The sequence below is a fragment of the Corylus avellana genome, chromosome ca9 (assembly GCF_901000735.1).
Source record: "Corylus avellana chromosome ca9, CavTom2PMs-1.0".
Lineage (NCBI taxonomy): Eukaryota > Viridiplantae > Streptophyta > Magnoliopsida > Fagales > Betulaceae > Corylus > Corylus avellana.
In genome coordinates, this window is record NC_081549.1 from 20,284,714 (window position 1) to 20,305,796 (window position 21,083).

General features: G+C 36.8%; 3 protein-coding genes across 5 annotated transcripts; 2 read left to right on the plus strand and 1 right to left on the minus strand.

Annotated features, from left to right (window-relative positions):
• Positions 1-2,014: 2,014 nt before the first annotated feature.
• On the plus strand, positions 2,015-4,702 carry LOC132161811 (uncharacterized). Of its 2 annotated transcripts, none has more exons than XM_059572007.1 (5): positions 2,015-2,634; positions 2,731-3,066; positions 3,160-3,538; positions 3,841-3,963; positions 4,073-4,702. In XM_059572007.1, exons 1-5 carry the CDS (start codon positions 2,290-2,292, stop codon positions 4,183-4,185), a joined length of 1,296 nt encoding a protein of 431 aa, XP_059427990.1. In that variant the 5' UTR covers positions 2,015-2,289; the 3' UTR covers positions 4,186-4,702. The 2 variants fall into 2 exon arrangements, with proteins under 2 accessions (XP_059427990.1, XP_059427991.1); XM_059572008.1 differs by having other exon boundaries at positions 2,016-2,634; positions 3,163-3,538.
• Positions 4,703-7,881: 3,179 nt separating this feature from the next.
• LOC132192023 (peptidyl-prolyl cis-trans isomerase PASTICCINO1) lies at positions 7,882-16,857 on the plus strand. 2 transcript variants are annotated; one of them, XM_059607205.1, is made up of 21 exons: positions 7,882-8,031; positions 8,313-8,439; positions 8,549-8,633; positions 8,903-8,972; positions 9,547-9,644; positions 10,026-10,148; positions 10,514-10,546; positions 11,194-11,252; positions 11,361-11,445; positions 11,712-11,870; positions 12,394-12,451; positions 12,694-12,842; positions 13,032-13,129; positions 13,322-13,391; positions 14,065-14,124; positions 14,362-14,418; positions 14,939-15,007; positions 15,185-15,262; positions 15,658-15,759; positions 15,843-15,914; positions 16,004-16,857. In XM_059607205.1, exons 2-21 carry the CDS (start codon positions 8,366-8,368, stop codon positions 16,268-16,270), a joined length of 1,866 nt encoding a protein of 621 aa, XP_059463188.1. In that variant the 5' UTR covers positions 7,882-8,031; positions 8,313-8,365; the 3' UTR covers positions 16,271-16,857. The 2 variants fall into 2 exon arrangements, with proteins under 2 accessions (XP_059463188.1, XP_059463187.1); XM_059607204.1 differs by lacking the exon at positions 7,882-8,031 and having other exon boundaries at positions 8,197-8,439.
• Positions 16,858-18,173: 1,316 nt separating this feature from the next.
• On the minus strand, positions 18,174-18,994 carry LOC132161729 (copper transporter 6-like). Its single transcript, XM_059571913.1, has one exon. The coding sequence runs from the start codon at positions 18,852-18,854 to the stop codon at positions 18,387-18,389; it is 468 nt and encodes a 155-aa protein (XP_059427896.1). The 5' UTR covers positions 18,855-18,994; the 3' UTR covers positions 18,174-18,386.
• Between the last annotated feature and the right edge of the window lie 2,089 nt (positions 18,995-21,083).

The following is a 21,083-nucleotide window of genomic DNA, read 5'->3' on the forward strand; positions in this document are numbered from 1 at the left end:
GCGCCGACCAACGACGGCAGTTTGGCAAGTGGATAACGACACGCCGTAAAGAGGTGCACAGTAGACGACGGCCGTCAAAACAAACGGATGCAGCTATGGCTTTTGAGTGGGTTTGACCAGAGCAATGAGAGACAGTTGAGCTGCCCAAGTATCACACCGCATGTCACCACGTCACCCAGATTTAGATTCCCTCTCATTTATTAAATAAAGTTTTGGGTATTATATTATAATATTTGTTCATACTTGACAAAGATCCCATATGCATTTCGGTTCCTGATATATTCATACTTCTTTGACCATTACTTTACAGACCATATTTTTAAAAGAATTCGTGTGTCTTAAGTTTTACATTAAAATTTTATTAACCGAAATTTAATTTTATGAGTTATTATTTAAAGAACTTTTAATTGTAATTTTTTATTTTTTATAAGTAGTTTTAATTGTAACTAGCAATTTTTTCAAGATTCAAAGCAGATTTGTGCTGAATGATGGGGGGTTTTTCCTGTAAAGTATTGAGAATGCAAACAATGATTCACCTTTATGCATTACGTTCATAGCCTTCCTTGCATATACCATACACTGATTCTCTTGATGAACTTATCATGTTATAATGCCATAAATATTGCACTAAAACGAATGAAATGTTAGGAAAAGAAAAGAAAAATAATGTTAAATTATACAATTTTGTAATAGAGTAATGCTACAAACTACTTTTTTATTCCAAAATTACCATACCATGATGGCATGCCAGTCAAATATTTTTTAGACTAATATTATATACTATGTTTTTATCTCATAATTATCTTGCAATGCTAAGTTGGTAGTCTTAACCAATCTTTGATTTTATTTTTTAATGAAAAATAATCCAATGGTTGGTTATGATTTTCATGTTAATTACTATTGTGGAATGAAAATATAGTTTATAGCATTATTATTATTATTATTATTATTATTTTAATAAAGGCTAATACCAAGGTTGATTGAAAATATAATTAATAAAGACTAATCACCAAAATCTTATTATAGATAAGACATTGATTCGGTTTTTCAGTTATTAGTCTTATTTGTACTTTTGGTAATCTTATGCACAAAAATTGTCAAGATTATGCTCCTCCTTTGCCCCCCCATTCAAATGTTTTTCTTCCCCCCCCCCCCTTTCCTCTTATAGTCTTACCTTATGGGCTAAGGAATCTTACTATTATTGATAATTATCTCCTATGTCATTTCACATGTAGACTAATTAAAAAGATAGGGAGAATTTTTGATTGTTGGACAGACAATCCCTGCCAATCGCATTGTCCACCTTGATGCCTCAAAAAATGTTTGCTCCTTCCGGAATCGGGATCTAGATCAGCTTGTAATGACACCAAGAACAACTGTATTTATCCAAAAGAACAAAAACAGAGAATATTTTTTGGTGCCTAATAAAAAAACTGTTTGCAATGTGCAGGACAGCGAGGGCAAAAGAGTGAAGAGAGGTGGTGGTGGAATATCAATGGAAACCGGATAGGATGACTTGTAGGACAAGGATGAGGCCCTGGAGTGCCATGTGGACTGCGAGGAAGGACAAATGTCTTCTACTCCGCAACGCTCTCTGCCTCAACCGCTAAGCAAACGAGGGGGTGAGTGGGGAGTGGGGAATGGGGAGTGGTCAGTCGTCAGTGCCGCCCACGTCGTGCAGAAAGAGGGTTGTTTGTGATTGTGAGAGAAAAAAAAACTAGTCCCACTCACAACTCACTAACGTCCCCCAAAAAAGGCAAAAATTTCTCAAAGGCGTGGCTTGGAGAGTCACATGCAGGCCAAGTGCCCTCCTGTTGTCAGATGGCCCCACCGCGTTCCGTCTAATATATCTTACCTGGCGGCAACTTTCCCATCCTGTGGAGTCGGCGCGTGATCCACTTCCCTATTCATCGCGTATGATACGCCACTTTCCCAGGCTCCTCCCTAAAAAGCACAGATTTTTCTCTCTCTCTCGTTAATAAAGAAAGAAAGCAATTAACCAAAGAGCCAAATCACTCTACTCTTGACTGTATTAAAAGGGGGCTTGAGGCCCTCGTAAGCCCCAGTTTCCTTCAATCACTCTCCTTCTCTCTCTCTCTCGCTGCTTTTTGATTTGGCTGGGGCCCCGAGGTTGCACATCCAGCAAACCCCAACTGGGTTTGTGATTATTAAATCTTAACCAAGCAGCAATCCCGCCCATCTCTCAGCTCATCAAGACCCTCAAATATCAGATACTCTCTGTGTTTGGTTTCCGTATTAGCTGCTTCTCTCTTCCTTTGAGTCTTGAGGATGGCTGTGAGTTTGGACGACGCGGAGTTTTGGCTCCCGCCTGAGTTTCTCACTGACGACGACTTAGCCGTCGAAAAGAATGGTAGCGGCAAGAATGAAGGAAATGGAGTCGGCTCGGACACCGAGGCCATGAGGGCTTTGTTCCCTTACGACTTCCCTTACCGGTTTGGGTCTTTTGGGTCTTCCTCTGATCTCGGTTCTCCGGTTGAGTCAGTGGTCGGTTCCAGCGAGACGGAGAGCGACGAGGAGGACTACCTCGCTGGATTGACACGCCAAATAGCCCGCTCAACTCTCCTTGACGATTCCAGGAACATCGACCCTGTTTTTGCTTCTGAGAAGGCCAAGGCATGAGATATTAAGAGGTTTTTCGTACTTTTTACGCTAATCGACTCCTATTGTGGTGATTTATGATTTGGGTTTTTGTTGTTGCTCGTTTTGCAGGCTTGGGTTGTGTCCGGTTCGCCGCAATCGACTCTGTGCGCGGTGGGGAACGGATGCGGATGCAGACAGGGCTCGAGCCATGGAAGCCCAAACGGGCCTTCCCAGGCCTCTTCCCCACCGGCGACCTGGGATCTGCTTTACGCTGCTGCGGGGGAAGTAGCTCGGATGAGGATGAGCGAAGATGTGTACGGATTCAACCATGGCAGAGGTCTCTTGGGTCCTCTGAGAAAGCCCTCTCCAGTTGTTCTCCCTGTGAAAAACAACCCCAACTCTGATGTTGGATTTGTTCCGCACCAGTCACTCTCTCACCAGCAGTTGCAAATGCAAGCCACTCAAGTAACCTCTCGTGCACTGTGCTTTAATCAGACCCTCGAAGCTTTTTAATCTTTGTTGATTATTTATTGGACTGTTTCTGTGTTTTTATTGTAGCAGTTTCAGCAGCTGAGACAGCAGCAGATGATGAGGCAACAGGGCTCGGCGGCTTGGGGAGCACAGGCGAAGGGGACTGGACGATACCAACAGCGCCAGACGACCCAGCAAATGGTCCAGAACCGAGGGAGGAACAGCGAGTACGTCGGAACCAGAAACAGTCGCCCTCTGGGTTTGTCCCCTTCTGCATGGCCCCCTCTGCAACAGGCTCAGCCACAACCACAGCCACAGCCACAACAACAGCAACAGCAACAGCAAAATGGGTCTGGCATGAGAGCTGTATTTCTTGGTACTCCAGGTGGCAAAAGGGAATGCGCAGGCACTGGTGTCTTCTTGCCTCGCCGAGTCGACGGCCCATCTGAAACCCGCCGGAAGCCAGGTCGGCTCTCTGACTTGCTTCTTTCACAGTATTTCACGGACTCTTGATTGGTTTTGTTTTGGGAAGTTTCATTTAATTTCTGTATTTCTTTGGCTCGAAGTTTTAATTATTTGTATGGAATTTGACATGTTTAGTATTTAGAAGTTTTGGGTGTTGGGTGGGTGTCGAATTTGTTGTTTTATTTTATTGTTTGCTCTGTATTTCGTCAGATCTGGTCATGTTTGGAGTTGCTGTTAATCCTTTTTGGAAGTTGTTTCGCTTCAATATCGATATGCTGATTGTTTTTCCCCAATTTTTTACAGCGTGTTCAACTGTTTTAGTCCCAGCGAGAGTGGTGCAGGCACTGAACTTGAACTTGGAGGAGATGATGGGCGCTCAGCCTCAGCTTCAGCCGCGGTTAAGTGGGACGCTCACTCCGGACGGTGGTATATTTCTAGTGGCTCCCATTTCAATCTTTTCAGCTCATTTAATACTATTAATTGGTTTTTACTCGCTATTTATCATTTATTTTGTTGCTGGCGTAATTGATTGTAGATGCTGCTTTGAGGCTTAGGAGTAATAATGCCTTTCCACATCAGAAGCGCAACCTACGGCCTCAGCCTGAAATCAACCATGAGATCCGGCTACCCCAGGAGTGGACCTATTGACCCCTAATTTGGATCTTGGGTCCTTCAGTAGTTTCGTTGTTTTTGTTGGTTGTTTTTAGGAAACGAAAGAAATTGGAAGATTTTAGTTTGCTATAGCCTATAGGGTTAGTCTTATAAAGAAACAAAGTAAGAAAAAGACGGTGACGATGAAGAACAGCAAGAAGGAAAAAAGGTTTTTTGGGTTAGGCGTAGATGATAATAAATGTCTACATTAGGGAAAGTGAATGATGCTACAGCTTTTGTTCTTTTTGGTTTGGGCTCAGGGAAGGAGGAAGTGGTGGATGGAGAAGAAAAAAATGAACTTTTTTTTTTTTGTTTTATGTATTTTGGGAAAATAAGATTGGGGAAAATCATAGGGGAAGAAGAAGGGTTGGGCTTTTGTTTTGTGAATCCACGACCCTTCTCTATTATGTGAACTAGTTTGTTACTTTTAGCATGTTGTGTCCCTGGAATTCGATTCCACCCTGTCCACCCGACATAGCCAGGAAGTAATAATAATATCGGATTTATTTTTTTTGCCCATTTCTCCTCCTCCCTTGTATGCTTCAATGGTGCTTAGTTGGCTGCCATTATTATTGTTTCTTGCTTTTTTTGACCATTGGAATTGTAAAAGGATTTTGATTCTGTAGCTCGAGTAACGTGCGGTGCATGGTCCAAGATGATGACATTTTCGTTGCAAGTGATTAGTCTAATATATGTTGCTACTAATTAATTACATGATTGAAAATTAAGCGCTGTTTAACTGTTCTAAATTCTTTGGAAGAAGCTGTAAACAGTAGAAGTAAGAAAAGACTTGTGTTTTTCCCCGAGGTCTGGCATCTGGATTTCTCAGTTGCTTCTGTACTAGGTACTTAGTTTTATGAGTTAACAATAATAACTTTTTGGGTATTAAACTAATCAGTTGTTTAACTTCGGTCACAGTGAGGGTGAGAGAAAAAGTAGTGAGATTTTGCTTAAGAGTGAAGTTTCCCCGAGTAGTCTTTTCTTTTCCTTGTCTCTCGCTTTATTTATAGCGGTTCTTTTTATATTTTTTTGGAATCCCTCTTGGAACTCTCGTCTCGTCTACAAGATGTTGCTTTCACTTCTGCGTTAACGACAAACGGCGCGTGGCCGGCACTTTTTTTGGGTTGGGGTGATTGGCCAACGGGCTTCATTTGCCGGCTAGTTGAAAGGTGAACAACATCAACATGGCGCGCACTAAAGGGGGTTTGGGAACTCCTGGCGAATAGTTTGGGTGCATTGGGAATGCGCCTTATCGAGTCGGTTGATGTCCTTGGTGCTGGCTGGCTCTACATCTTCCGGGGAGGGGGAGGTGTGTGTTTGACTCGGTCGTGCCATGTCATATTTTCTTGACGCCCATTCATATTTTTCTCCTCTTTTAAGCACAAAACAAACCAAACCAAAATGTTCAAATTAAGCGGTGGTTGAGGTTACTCAACATTTAAACTTGCAGATTAATCTTTAATCATTACTCTTCATTAACATGGTCAGTGACAGAAGTAAACTGATGGGCAAAGTTATTTGAGGTTAAAACTTAAAACCCTAACCTAGTATATTGAAATTATAAAGGGCCTTTGTACTTCTTTATTCAGAATATGAGCCATGATGTTTAACAGATTGGACTTTTAACCATCTCTATCTCAAGACCCTCCATTTGTTCCTGGGTCCACAAAATGTGGGAGGCTATCTCTTTTTCTGTCTGCACACAAGGGTTCCTATTCAAAGGTTGCTCAACAAACCCACCCATTTTGGGAGCATCACAAGCCGGTGGTTACTGGGGACACATAGAAAGTAATTTGAACCTTCCAATATCGTAGCTTTTTATATTCCCCTTTGCCTTTTTTTTTTCCTTTCACTATCACTAAAGATTGCAAATTTTACATATGAGCCTCGCGACGTGAGTGTTAAAGTTAGGTGATCAAGCATGTTCTTCAATTAAATAATTAGATTAACTATTTTTTATTAGCTTAAACTTTTAAGATTAATGACGATTTATGGTATGAGAGTAAATGTCTAAGTCCAAACATTATTTTTATGATTCACCTCTTATTTCAATTTGTTACAATTTGTTAGATTGGACATTTGACCATTTTAACTGAAAATCTATTGGTGTCCAGTCGCACCATACAAGACATGTTTTAAAAGCAGTTTGAGAGTGCATTTTATCAGGATATGGTGTAAAACCTTTTTTTAAACCTTCAATAGAAATTTGACATATCAGGTAAAAACATCAAATACAATATAAATGAAAATACTGTATCTTAATTTAAATCAATCTCGTAGACTTTTGCATTCATTCTAATCCAACGCCCACCACCCCACACCCACCTTTGAGCCCCCGAAACCAGAGTTTCCAAATTCCAAAATCAACCAAGATGGTCGCTCTAGTAGTTTTGTCGATAAGTATTTTGTTTATGAGGTTTTTTGTTAAGAAAATGAAAATTATTTGGTGTGAATGTTTCTATTATCTTTAATGTTTTAAGCATCAAGTGTTTACTTTTGACTAAAGACCCAGTTTACACCACGACCTAATTAAAATTATTTTTAAACCGTTTACATAAAAAAAGCCACATTGCTACATATTAACACATTTCCTCGATTATTGGTCAATGTTTGGGTTGGAAGGGACAAAGTGTAAATCCATGGAGAAATTTAATTAGAGTAGATGAAGTGGGCTGCTACTGCTACATATATAATTGACAAAAGTTCCTACTCTTCTATCTACTATTTATAACAAATAGCAAACACTTGAACCTAATTTTCGCCAAAAAGATCGTTTTGGTTCTTCTTTATCTTCCCATTTATTGTTTGATTATGTTATGGGGATGAATCCTATATCTATCGATAGTCACTCTCAAATCTTATCTGTACACATCATCAGACAAAGGAAATGAAATGTTTGTTTTCTTCAATACATAATAATTAAAGACATTATTACCTGGAGTCTACAATGAATGATCTTCTTCCTCGGAGTTGTGATGTTGGTAGCCAAGAAAGTCTGGGGTGTTGAGGTTAGGTGAGCAAATTAAAAGCACCTGGAAGACAGACAATGGAGGCGCCACATGGAGTAGTTGTATGCCTCACCAAACCCTACTTTTGTGTGTTACCATTTACTTCAACTAAATTCATAATTTTACTAATTTGTTTCTTGTTTAAAAAATTATTTATTATAGTTGGCATAAGATTTGTTTTTCACCTTTAAAGAAAACAAACCGTTGCTCAATTTCTTTATAAATAAATAATGATTTATTTAGGTTTTAATTTTTAAATTTTTTAGAACACATGGCATTTCTATGTGATGACACGTGTGACAAAACCTAACGAAGATACTAAGTTGATATTTTTCCGTAAATCAAGTACTAAAAAAAATAAAAATATGCAAACTCATATACTAATAAAGTATTTAACCCATTATTTTATTTTATAATTTGTTATTTGAAGATAGAATTATAATTTAGTAATAATTATGTTTGAAAAGTTGACAAAATTTGCACCAAAGAATGGATTTGATCGATCCGAACATATCACGAGAATTTTGCGTCATAAAAATGAATTTGAAATAAATCCAAATATTAACATCAATTCACTAATTTAACCTGAGAAAAAAAAAAAAAAACTAATTTTAATTTGAGAAATGATATACAGATATGGCACTGAGTGATATGGTGCGGGACGTACCACAGAGTGATCGATACACCCAAGAAGCTATGATTGAAATCTACGGTGATTAATGAGCCCCTCTAGTATTCCCTTGTCGACAAAACCGATGCAATTGGACAGCGGGGTTAGAAGTTCAACGACTTTTGAATGAATCGGTTCCGATTCGTCTTCAACGTCTAAATTCAGGTTATTGTCATTTCAATTCATTTTTCAATTATTCCATCAGTTTGGTTACCGAGGAAAACGAAAGTTCATTTCAATTGCGACCCATTTGAATTGTGCTTAATGGTGTGAGAGTTCTTGCTCTGCGAGCTCCCGAATGCAGAAAGAGTAGGATAATTACTATAAAAGGCGTTTCGTTTAGCTTTCTAAGGAAGTGGAGCATTAGGGTTTTGTGTCGCTTGAACTTAGTTATAACTATCTTTGAGCTCAATTCACTGTGTGAAACTCTTGTAATTGATATCTAGGGTCCGGATTATATTACACTGTTCGTCGATTTTGCGGCAACTGGTGATTGACTATGGCTTTGGACGAAGATACGGCGCAGGAAGTTGCACCACAGAAGAAGAAACCACCTACTGAGGATGAGAAAAGGTAATAATTATCTTTTTAGTTACACCTTTATTTGTTTTCATCATAAAAAATACTTTGAATGAAATTCTATTCGAAACATTTTTTGATGTTTTCACTTTGTGATGAAAAGGAGAAAGAAAATTGTGCCTGGAAGTTTGATGAAAGCTCTGATGAGGCCTGGTGGGGGTGATTCAACTCCTTCAGACGGTGATCAGGTTACTCTTTTGTTTATTACGCTCTAGTTGTGGTTGATTGTATTCCTTCTATGTTAAATGTTGTAGCCGGTGTAACACGAGGGAATGAAGTAACTCCCGTACAAACATGCTCAACTATGTATGTTGGTGGTGCTAAATGTTTCAATATGTAAATGTAGTATGGCCTACTAGATCATCACAGAACATGGGCCATCATCATCACGGAACATGGCTATTTGAGAAATTGGGAGGTGAAATTTGAGTTCTAAGTTGTGTTTTATGTTTTTCAGGTCATATATCATTGCACCGTCCGGACGTTGGATGGAGTTGTCGTCGAATCTACTAGGTCAGAATCTGGAGGTGAGTTGATTTTATGCTTCTAAGCACATTTTTGGGTAGTCTGAAAATTATGCTACTATTTTTTCTTCTGGTTACATATTATATGTTTTCTTTGCAAAATTGATTGCTATTCCATCCTGTGTGCTTCTAGTACCTATATGGTCAAGTCGATTTCTTTTGGTTCAGTTATACTGCATTTTGCTCTTATGACTGCCGAAATCACATTGTCGGGGATGGGTTAGAAAATTGCATTTGACTTCTTTGTGTAATACTTTATGGCTTTATGGTTCAACTGCATTTCAAAATTCCATTTGAAGTTTCAAAATATTTGAAGTGAAGTTATTTATTGAGTTGTTATTTTGCATATAGTCTGTATGAATGCGCTGAAGTTGTATAACAAAGTTTTCCCATTTGAAGCTTCAAAATATTTTAAGTGATTTATCAAGTTGTTGTTTTGCCCTGTATGAATATACTGAAGTTGTGTAACAAGCTTTTCCCTTAGCCTCCAACACAATATTGATCCTATTTGATTTCATTGTTAAAATGCCTTCTACTGCAGTTATTGGCTTGAATAAATATTTACTTTACATGACAGGAAAAGGTACCCCGATAAGACATGTTTTGGGGAAAAGCAAGATGATATTGGGATTGCTAGAAGGAATTCCTACAATGTTGAAGGGTGAAGTAGCAATGGTAACGTTTTCATGGTTTCCAAAACTCTGTGTATGCCAAAAAAGATACACAAAGATACGGCTAAAGCTGAAGTAAAATAAACTTAATGTAAACCTATATATTTCAAGACAAGCATTTGGTATCTGTTTTTATTCCTATTAAACTTCCACTTTTAGTTGGCATATCTGACAATATTATTTTTGCTTCCTGGAAAAGGACCTTCCGAGTGGGAGGTCAAATTTCAAAAATGAATGGAGCTACGCTGGTAATTTAGTTCATTGATGGCAAAATAAGAAAAAGAATATAATAGACCAAGATCTTTTGGGAAAATTAAGTTCATTGATGGTTCAATTATGCTTGTAATTTTTACCCACTTCAAGAATGTAACGTGTTTTATTTCAGTTCAAAATGAAACCTCAATTGCACTATGCTGAGGATGATTGTCCGGTTTCAATTTCCAATAACTTTCCAAAGGATGATGAACTTCATTTCGAGATTGAGATGATAGATTTCTTCAAAGCCAAAGTAAGCCTGTCAAATTTCAATTCTTTATCTTGTTGATCATCTTTTAAATCATAATATTCCCTTATGGAACTTTACTCCTAGCATGCAGTGATTTTTTTATTTAAAGGGTTATTATAAGCAATATCAATTCGGGTTACTGGAATTAATTTGTTCAAGATCATGGAACTTCATTTGGTTGGTGATTGTTGCTCCAGACCTTTGACATATATGGGCCTCCATATCTGTATTGGTGTTTTCTTGTCAATATATATATTAAAAAAATCTAATTTTGATTATTTTAAATCTCAGGAATCATTCAATAGTTGCAACTGTCTTCTATTTAGAGCTAATCTTTTGTTTTTTTTTTCTTATGTGCTGATTCTCAGGTTGTTAGTGATGATTTGGGAGTTGTAAAGAAGGTATTGACAGCCATACGATTGTTGCATTATTTATGATCTTGTTAGGAACATCTCATTATTATTTTAGGGACCTGTATTGGGAATTTGAGATGCTTTCAGACAATGAAAACACTGAAAATTTCATTAAGAGTAATCTCTTTAACTTTTATTGCCTGCATAAAAAGGTTGTGACTCTATCCGATGCTGGCTGCAACCTTTTAAATTTGTGCTTATTTCTTTTTAGTTCAACAGTGAGAGTATCTGTTCTGAATTAGTGCATTGGCTTTATCATTCCTATATTGAAGTTAAGGAGAAGCCTGAGGACATTCTATTATATCATTAGGTCAGTAATAATTTTGATTAAGATTTTTTTTTTTTTTTGGTAGATTGTAGAATTGAGAGAACACAAAAATTCTATTGGGTCAACATGTTTTCTATTGGATTTTTGTTTAAAATATGTTTTGCACCAAAAAGAAACATAAATAGACGTAAGTGTATCTATGTACTTTCTGATAATAACCATTTTAATTTTCTGTTCACAAAAAAGAAAAGGAAAAGAAACGTGCTGGCACTCACATTCTCTCTCTCTCTCTCTCTCTTTTATTTTTTTGTTTGTTTGTTTGTAAGCATGCAATATCTATAGACTTAATAGACTCCTATATGAACAGGTAATAAATGAAGGGCAGGGTTGGGAATCACCAAGAGAACCCTATGAAGTAAAAGCTTGGTGGGAACTTATTCTTGTCTCTGTATATATTTTCCTTCTCCTTCTGTGTTATTATTGAACTGCAAAATGGAATGCTTGAAAATTCTAGTAGAGTATGATTATTTCCAGGATTTCAGCGAAGAAAGGTGATGGGAAATTGATTATGTCACATCTGGAGGGAGAGCCATATTTCTTTACTTTGGGAAAATTAGAGGTCAGTAACACGTTTCCCATCATTTACTTTATCCAATTTGTTTGTTCTTGGTTTTCTTTATGTGCGTAATTTTCGTTGAGTTTTATATTTGGCCCCATATTTTAATTCAACCAATTTGTTGAGATAAACTTGGGAAAAGTGGAACTTTTTAGCTGACCAGGAGAACTATTTTCACTGGGTAGAGCTTTAGAGGATCCTACTATTTTTTGCACACTAACTTATGCTATTTTCTGTTTGGTGTTTATCATTGCTTATCCATAAATTAGGTACCCAAAGGTCTTGAGATGGGAATTGGAACGATGACACGGGGAGAGAAGGCAGTTATATATGTCACTAGTCAGTACTTAACCCAATCCCCTTTGATCCCCATGGTAGATGGTTTTGAAGAAGTTCATTTTGAGGTGGAGCTTGTCCACTTCATTCAGGTCTGAAGTTCTTTGTCATTGCAAATCATGGTTGTTTGTTCATCTTTCTGTATGCTAACTCTTTGCTGTAAACAAGATGAGTTCTTGAGAATACAAGTCTTTAATTTGCAACCACTTAATAGTGTGGCTTCTTTTTTTTGATAATAGTGTGGCTTCTTGGTGATGACTCCTTTTGCAGTGGTGCATTAAATGCTTTAACAGGGATAATTTTTCCCTTTTCTTTATGCATAAGTTGTTCATAGTGTGTCCCCTCCCCTTGTGTGGACATGTCAAAAAAAAAATTTGTTCATAATGTTGTCTCGTTAATTTAAAGTTAAATAATTAATTAAAATCTCCATTTTATTTGAAACATTAGATTCTTCTCTATGTCTGAGGTCTTAATTTATGATATTAATTTTATTTATTTTACTGTTCAATTCCTGCATCACATGCAATATAATTTGATTCAGCATTTTTAAGTTAGCCCTAGATACATAGATCCTACTGGAAAAGATGATTTTACTTTCTACTTATGCATTGTCAGGTGCGGGACATGCTTGGAGATGGCCGCCTAATAAAACGCAGGATTCATGATGGGAAAGGTTGGGTTTCAGAAATTTTCTTTTCCCCATTGGAATTGGTCTAAAGAATGCTACATGATTTGTCTAGTTTCAGATAGTTTAGATTTCTGTTACTGCTTTTCAGCTACTTTCCCAATTCTCCCAATGCTTCTTTTTCAAGTGGTGCCCTTGAATTATCTGATGCATGGGCTCTACTATTTACTTTTATTATAATTTTTCTGAATCAAATGTGATGCTTTTTCTCTATTGTTTGAATCAATTAGGCGAGTTTCCAATGGATTGCCCTCTTCATGACAGTCTTCTTCGCGTTCATTACAAGGGTATGCTCCCTGATGAAGAAAATAGGGTCTTCTATGATACGAGAGTTGATAACAATGGTCAGCCTTTGGAGTTCAGTTCTGGAGAAGGGCTTGTGAGTGCTATGGAGAATTTATGCTAAATTTTGATCTTCAAGTTGGGATTTTTATAGCATTGAAGATCACATTGTCATTATCAATCAACCAACCACCAATGCCTCATCACACAAATTTCACCAAGTTGTACTAAACCCTTGCTTCTGTTATGCAATTCAGCAGACTGAGAATCTGATTGTGTATGCTAGGTGCCTGAGGGATTTGAAATGAGTGTTCGTCTGATGCTGCCTGGTGAGATAGCTCTTGTGACATGTCCACCTGATTATGCATATGACAAATTCCCAAGGTTACTTTCAAAAATCTAGTTTTCCTCTCTGTTCACTACCATATTTTGACAAAACAAGACATATAGAGTAATGTGGGTAAAATTTGTGACTTGTTTAATATTTGTGTTTATCATTAATACATCATTTCTATCTTCTTCTTCTTCTTTCTTCTACTTCAAAATATGTGCTGATTTTTCCCCTAATATCATCAGGCCAGCTAATGTACCTGAAGGTGCTCATGTTGAATGGGAAATTGAACTTCTTGGTTTTGAGATGCCAAAGGTAATGTACAAATATCTTTTTTCTTGCAGTAGATCGAAAAATTGTTTGAAGCGACTGTAAGAAAAACCCTATCATGGCAACCACAGCATATTTTCAAGGATGTTGCCAGAAGTGCTATTGTTGACCATTAGACTAGTGCTTACTTGGACATTAGAACTCTCTCATTGTTGATAATGTTCAATCAGATTTTTCAACAGTTGAATATACCTTTGGCCCTGAAATTTGGTCGAAGTTTGATTTTCGTCCTTTGGATTTAAAAAGTTCCAATTTCGTTCTTGAAATTTTTTAAAGGTAGCAATATTCTCCTACCATTGTGCATCCCACATCAGATTTATACCATCCAAATCAGCCTTTCTTCAGTCATGTGCAATTTAATTCACAGTTGATGGATGAGAGGACGGGATTGCTAGTTATTAAATTTTTCTGGGACAAACTGAAACTAATAATTTTAGAATTGAAAATCAAAGACTAAATGTCAAAGACCAAAAGTGCATCTCAGAATTTTTAGACACAAATTTGACTAGCATCTGATAATGAACCATGGGTGCTTCGAGATGTTTACCCGGTTAATTGATAAAGCACCTGATACTTATAGTGCATCAATTTTTTTTTTTTCCTGATGAATACTTATAGTGATTGCGCTTTTTATACGTGACTTGAATTCACATTGCAGGATTGGACTGGCTTGAACTTTAAAAGTATAATGGATGAAGCAGAGAAGATCAGACACACGGTATGCCATTAAATGTAATTTTGCTGCATCTGGCCATCTAGGAACTGGATTTTTTTTCACATATTTTATCACATCAAACTTACATATATGCAATGGTTGCAACGTGTCACAAGTCTGTCTATTGATACAACCCATGTTTTGTCATTCTGTGGTGATGAATCACATTATCATTTTAGTGAAAGCATCTAACTTAGGACCAAAGAACGTTAGATCCCTAATGCTATTGTTCATTTTCAGGGTAACAGACTCTTCAAAGATGGAAAATTTGAACTTGCTAAAGCAAAGTATGAGAAGGTAAATATTGTTTTCACTTTTCTTTTTAGTATTTCAGGTGGGACCATTCTGTTCCATGATTTTGGTAGATGTTATCAATCAAAAGGAAAACTTGCATTGACCTCAACCAATGTTTGTGGGTGAAATTGCTATTTTCATGTTGAAATTTTGATTATCATTTGAGTTACTTTAATTGCTGATATTCGGCAACTCTTTTGCCCAATTTGGCTGGTGCCATACTTCAATATCACAAATAAATAGCATTTATTAAATGTCAGAAAATCCTCTATGGTAATGAATTGACTTTTATGTGACCTAGAATTGTTAATTCTTTCAACTAGCTGTTTCAGAGGCATTAAAATGCTAGGACATACTTAACCACTAAGTTCATGAATAATCTTTTTAACAAACTTATGAAAACTGAACCATTAATATAAGAAGTTAATCTGAACCAAGAAGTAGAATTGGTGCTTCAATAGGCTAAGATTATATCATTTGTCCTCTCAAGTTGTCATATAGTTGTATGGTAGTTGGTCTACAGGTGCTTCGGGAGTTTAATCATGTCAATCCACAAGATGATGATGAAGGGAAGGAGTTTGCAAATACCCGAGTAAGTGTTTTTTATTTTTTCAATTGAGGAACGAAAAGGAGCTGCAGTTTGATTTTTGCGTCATGTGTTAGTGTGAAACATCTTTTATTCATCTTCTGCTACGTTAGCTACCTAATGTTCAAGTTGGATTATTGTGTATTTATTTAAGATTATTTTTCTCATTTTATATGTTTGAAGAATCTACTACATTTGAATGTGGCTGCATGCCAGCTGAAAATGGGAGAATGCAGAAAGTCCATTGAGACATGCAATAAGGTATGGTTCGTGACTTCTGAATGTGAGTAGGGCTTTCTGTCTCATTAGAAAGAAACAAACTTAAGCAATTAAAATTATTTGCTTAGACACAGAAATTGTTAACAATGAAGTGTCCATCTTTTGCTGGGAACAACAAATCCTTTGCTTGGCTTTATCAATCTCTAATCTCATTGACAATTAACATCGGGAGATTTAGTTGATCAGTGAATAAATGGAAACAATATCTAATGAGGTAATACGTTAGAAAATTCACCCGACTTTGAAAGGAACCCATCATGCTTATAGGTGTACCATCCTTACGTTGTACATGTCCAACTGGTTTTGGCAATTGATATACAGGTCAAGTTCTTAAAGTTTTGTTTTTTATATTTATTCCTACTGATGGGACCATGTAGGTTTTAGATGCAAACCCTGCACATGTGAAGGCTCTGTATCGCCGTGGAATGGCCTACATGGCAGCTGGAGATTTTGAGGAAGCAAGGGGTGATTTCAAAATGGTAATGCTTGTAATTCAGTTAAAGTGGTGGTTGAACATTAAATTCTTGACACCATTTTAAAACTTGCTTCTGAATGCTATTAGATGAAGAAAGTTGACAAGTCATCTGAAGCTGATGCAACAGCTGCTCTTCTAAAAGTGCAGCAGAAAGAGCAGGTAGGTTGGAAGACCCTCAAATTTTCTATTCTAAGATGGAGTTCAAATGCTTTAATATCATACTATATTTCAAATCACTTGATGCACAGGAAGTTGAGAGGAAGGCTCGGAAACAATTTAAAGGACTATTTGACAAGAAGCCAGGGGAAATTGCTGATGTTAGTGAGACAGAAGAAGATCATAATACAGGTGAAAACCAGAACAACGTTGATAAGGATGATTCAGATACAGAGAGTTCAGAGGAATCACACGAAGCTGCAGCAGATGCTGGACGAAGGGGTTGGTTCTCCCTGTTCGGGCCTACTGGTAGAAGACTATTTTCAGGTCTTGGACTACAAAGATGCTCCATATTATGATTTTACTGCCCCAATAATATCCCGGGATTAGGCATCTTACTTGTGTCCGAGTTGGTCCTAGCCATTGGTTGCAGTGGTTCTTTAATTTGGTTGGCTGCTGGAGAAACCAAGTACACTAAAGAATGAAGTGGAACAAACATAAATATAATAAGAAATACAAAATAGCAAGTTAATGGACCATCTAATATGTCAGTGACTCCTTTTAGATTTATGCATTCGAATGATGGTTGGTAGCCGAAGATCCATGTTCGGCGCATTTCTTACCATACTTCATGAGTTGGGTCACAGATTTCCCTTCTTTTCAACAAGTAATAGATTCGTTGAGCTCCAAACACCACAGAAACCTCTAAAAGGTCTGTTCAAACCTTCTATCTTTTTATTTTTTTTTTAATTTTTTCCTGTTCAAACCTTCTATTGATTTGGTTACCACTGTAACAATAGCCGTCAGCATGGTTAATTTCATTGTGTACTGCTGCTGGTTATGCACTCCCTTAGTTTAGGTAAAGTACTCCTTTGGGGCAAGAGTAAGATAAAAGATTACATAATGAGGGTTCTCTTTTCAAAAATGAAGTTGATATTTCACGACAGGTTTTGGTGCGTTTCGTTTTGATGTGAGATGTTGTAGGCTTCAAAAAAAGAAAGAAGGTTGTAGGCTGTAGCTGCAGAAGGCAGATGTAAATAGTACTAAATACTGTACCCCTGCTGACGTCCATCAGCTATGGCTTTTATATACCTTTTTTTCTTTGCTTTTCTTTCTTTGCTTTTTTTTTATTTTTTATTTTTTTTAAGGAAACCATGTCACATTAGCTTTTGATTGATAGTTGATACAAAGGTGATGTTATAACATTAATCTTTCACAAATATTCAATAAATGTAACGTAGCAGAGTAATTCTCTTCATCATTCCCCTCTTTTATCACCCAAAAGTTTATATGACGTGGTCTCTCAACCAAAAATTAATTTTTATGCATCAAATGTTATAGAAGATCACGTGGCGATGGATAATGATGTATTATAGTATTGCTCAATGTAGCGTTGAATTAGCCATTGTTACAAAAAATAAAAAATCCAATGACTAATAGACCTTGTTACTTCAATTTTGTAAAATATTTGTGAGGTCTTTGTATAGTATATACTCTTGCATTACATTTTCAATTTTGTGCTGGGGATGCAAAGTGAATCAGTCATTGGAAAGGTTATGGTTCATATTAGATTTTACGAATAATGCTGCTCATCACACTCATGTGACACGGTTAACGTATTATGTTTGAAGTAGTTTTTCACGTCAGTTACTTAAAAATAATAAAAGAAATGCCACTTTAAAAAAACAAAAAAAGATAAAATGAAAGCCAATTAATTCATCATGTCAACCAATGTGATATGAATGTAAGAAATAGTCATGAAGAGTAACATTACTCTTGATTTTATAGATGAGTAATGCTACATACAAACCACACAAACATTCTGTAAATATTCTACAATATTAATGTCGTAAGATTTAGTAGTCATTGGATCGGCTATTGTTAAAAAAGAAAAAATTAAATGATTATTAAAATCCTTAAAATAAAATGTTTATATATAAATATGATATGTAACATTATTTGTAGGTGTAAATGACGTGGCATCAAAATAATAATAATTTTTTTGTCTATTCCATTTGTACTGAAATATAGAGGAAGAAATCCTACCCGGCTACCCGTGTTGATCACTTTGCAGTTTGCACCAAACTAGCAAAACTGGAATAGGAAAGAAAAAAGTAACATCGTACACTGCGTTGTTTGTCACGCCTATTGGATTTTTTATCTTTTCCTTTGTCTCATTGAAGTCTTTCCAAAGTCTTTTTTTGAAATAATAACCATATAAAATAAACAGCTGCAAGTTGTTTAACAATGGCACTATGGCAGTGACGATGACGATGATAACAATAATATTGAATACAAAGTACTCCACATTACAATTCCACAATACCCACCAGGAATACTCATGCAAATACAGACTTGAATTAGATTCTCACATCCAAACAGAGAAAAGAACATTACAATTATATATGTACAAACGACACTGAAAAGACAACATATTCTTTTGAGAGAAGACACGTGGGGGGCATCGACATAAAATCAAACTTTTCGAGTGATACCGGTGGGGGAGGTCAAGGTCTCCTCACGTCCGGCGGTGGCAAGAGCCCGAGCCTTGATAATAAAGAACCCAACGGCGTGGCCGGCCACGGCGGCGATGAAGATTCCAAGGTTGAAGGACATGACAGAGAGCATGACTAAGTAAGCGAAACCCATCCGAAAAGCGTAGACGGTAGCCTGAGTCAACCCGCCAAGAATCGGATTCGTGCCCGGCTTCACACCCGGCAAGATGGACAAGACCTCGACAGCGAGCGCTAGCAAAAAGACGAAGAAAAGGGACAGCACGTACATGCCCAGCTTTTGGTCAGGCCACCCAGAGAATAGGACTATGGCAGCTTTACCCCAGTAAAAACTCATCTGCATCATCATGTTCGTGCTACAACCCGACATGGAATCCGGAGGAGTCATTTCCATGTCCATGCCAGCACCATGATAATGTTCTTGAGACATTTCTCAGAGAAAGAGAGAGAGAGAGTTGGGAGAGAAAGGATGATTTGGCTCTGGGAAATGAAAGTCAGGATGATAATTATGTATATGTGGAGGAGCTAGAACCAATGACTTTGGAGGTGATGGCGAGGTCTGATCGAGAGGTGGATAGCCGTTTGACAGCTTTGATTAATTGTTCAATTTTTTTTTTTTTAAATATATTTTCTAGGCCTATTTATTACGAGGGTTCAACGAAATTGGTAAAGGAAGTGTTTGAAGGGTTGTGAAGAGTGAAATTGACTGGACGGGCCTCTAGGAATTAATGAGTCTTTAATTGGTCTTTCACGGCCACGTAAACAAGCACGCTAGGAAAAGTCCAAAAAAGATAGTTTATATCATTCAATGGTATGACAGTCTTTACATGGGTAACTTTATATATATAATATTCTCATATAAATTATGCACTAAAACAAAAGGCTTATTAACAAATATTAGCATGCGGGCTATGAATTTTGCTTTCATAAAGTAGTGATGTTAATTTGTTTATATATATATAACTCTTCATAAATATATTGTGATATTCAACCTTAAAAAAAAAGAAAAAGAAAAAAGGAAGTATATATAGTTGAAAAATTAGCATGCATGTAACGGCAATTCATTTGGGCCAAAGTAAGTACGAGAGGTTATAAGTATGATTACTATATATAATCAAAAGATGTGTTTATATATATATATATATATATATATATATATGGCCGATCATGTGAGTGCTAATATATTATTAACAATATATCAAAATTTTCTTTATTTTTTCGATGGAGACGAAACGTTCTCCTTCGGAAGCTGATAAACAGAGAGGGCACTTCATATATATATATATATATAAAGGGACATCTGGACTTGGTCAAGGAAGTGAAAAATAATTTGAGAGACCAACCAGTTACTAATCAAAGATAAAAACAAAAAGAATTAAATGAATTGAAGTTCCACATTTTCGTGCCCGAAAAGGAATCCTCTCATGTTCATTTCATGTAAATGGGAGGATATAATTGTAATTTTACATTTTTTATTAAACAATTTTACTCTCCTATTTACATGGATTGGATCCTCTCCGGTTCAATGATCAATTAATCTCCGGTTTAATGATCAATTAACAGGAGATGATCCAAGTACTTGGTGCCCGGCCATTTGCCTTTTATCTTTGGGCATTTGCTTAAAATAAGCAAAATCTTTTAAAGCTACGTTGTTATGGTTACTTCCTAGATACGTAATTTTTTGAGGGTTTTTCTTGGCGGAATGGAGTTAATTAAATTTTAAAGGATAGAAGACGAGAGCTTCCCCAATGTATCTATATATATATATATATATATATATATATATAAACCCTGGATCTGTTTTAAAATGATATAATTAGCAAGCGAAAAATAATTAGATTGACATGCCATCGGACTCCAACAGATGCATCTAGCTCGATACTCGGAGACTGGGGGATTTGTGTCGATCTATATCCTCGAGTAAAACCAGGCCAACAATGAAACCTATATAGTAACTGCCTATCGATTTCTCACGTTGGATTTTTGGACTTGTCTAGTTGTTGTTACTACGAGGATCCCCATCTCGCCTCCAACACTTCTTTCACAATATATAACTAGTAACTGCCTACGTAACTCTAAAAAAAAAAATAATAATAATAAAATAAAATAAAACTTCACATGATTTGTATCCAAGTTGCAAGTTGCCTTAAAATACTGAACACGATTAAGGTGATTTCATTGTTAGTTAGTTGGAACAAACCTGCGGAGCAACAAAAGATAATAAGCTAGAAACACAATATTATATTTTGTCAACAATTTAGAATCCAAACACATCCATATCAATTACATTAGCATTTCATAAAAGGAAGATCGGACAATTTCTCAAAATGCGAGCCAGGCACACTAGACTTCCTAAAAGCACGACTCCCAAAGACCAAGAATCCCACCATGCATGCGTTCACCAACCGTTGCAAGAAATACGCCACCGTTGAACGACATCATGGCGAGCATATATGAGCATGTAGTCTGCCCTTGAGCGCACCGTATACAACATAGTCTAAACCAATCCTGCAACGATGTTGTTTGTCCTTGGCTTTATGACTTTGCAGTGGGAGCCACTCGATGAGCACGACGATAGCGAAGACAAAGACCAAGGTCAGAGCATACATTGCGTGGCTCGTCCCTGACAAAAGAGGACCTCGATTTTACAGCCCCAAAA

Coding starts and splice junctions, on each gene's coding strand:
- LOC132192023 (XM_059607205.1), top strand. CDS start 8,366: ATGGCTTTGGACGAAGATACGGCGCAGGAAGTTGCACCACAGAAGAAG. Junction 10,149..10,513: donor TAGATTTCTTCAAAGCCAAA/GTAAGCCTGTCA, acceptor GCTGATTCTCAG/GTTGTTAGTGATGATTTGGG. Junction 15,008..15,184: donor AGGAGTTTGCAAATACCCGA/GTAAGTGTTTTT, acceptor ATATGTTTGAAG/AATCTACTACATTTGAATGT.
- LOC132161811 (XM_059572007.1), top strand. CDS start 2,290: ATGGCTGTGAGTTTGGACGACGCGGAGTTTTGGCTCCCGCCTGAGTTT. Junction 3,539..3,840: donor TGAAACCCGCCGGAAGCCAG/GTCGGCTCTCTG, acceptor AATTTTTTACAG/CGTGTTCAACTGTTTTAGTC. Junction 3,964..4,072: donor GACGCTCACTCCGGACGGTG/GTATATTTCTAG, acceptor AATTGATTGTAG/ATGCTGCTTTGAGGCTTAGG.
- LOC132161729 (XM_059571913.1), bottom strand. CDS start 18,854: ATGTCTCAAGAACATTATCATGGTGCTGGCATGGACATGGAAATGACT.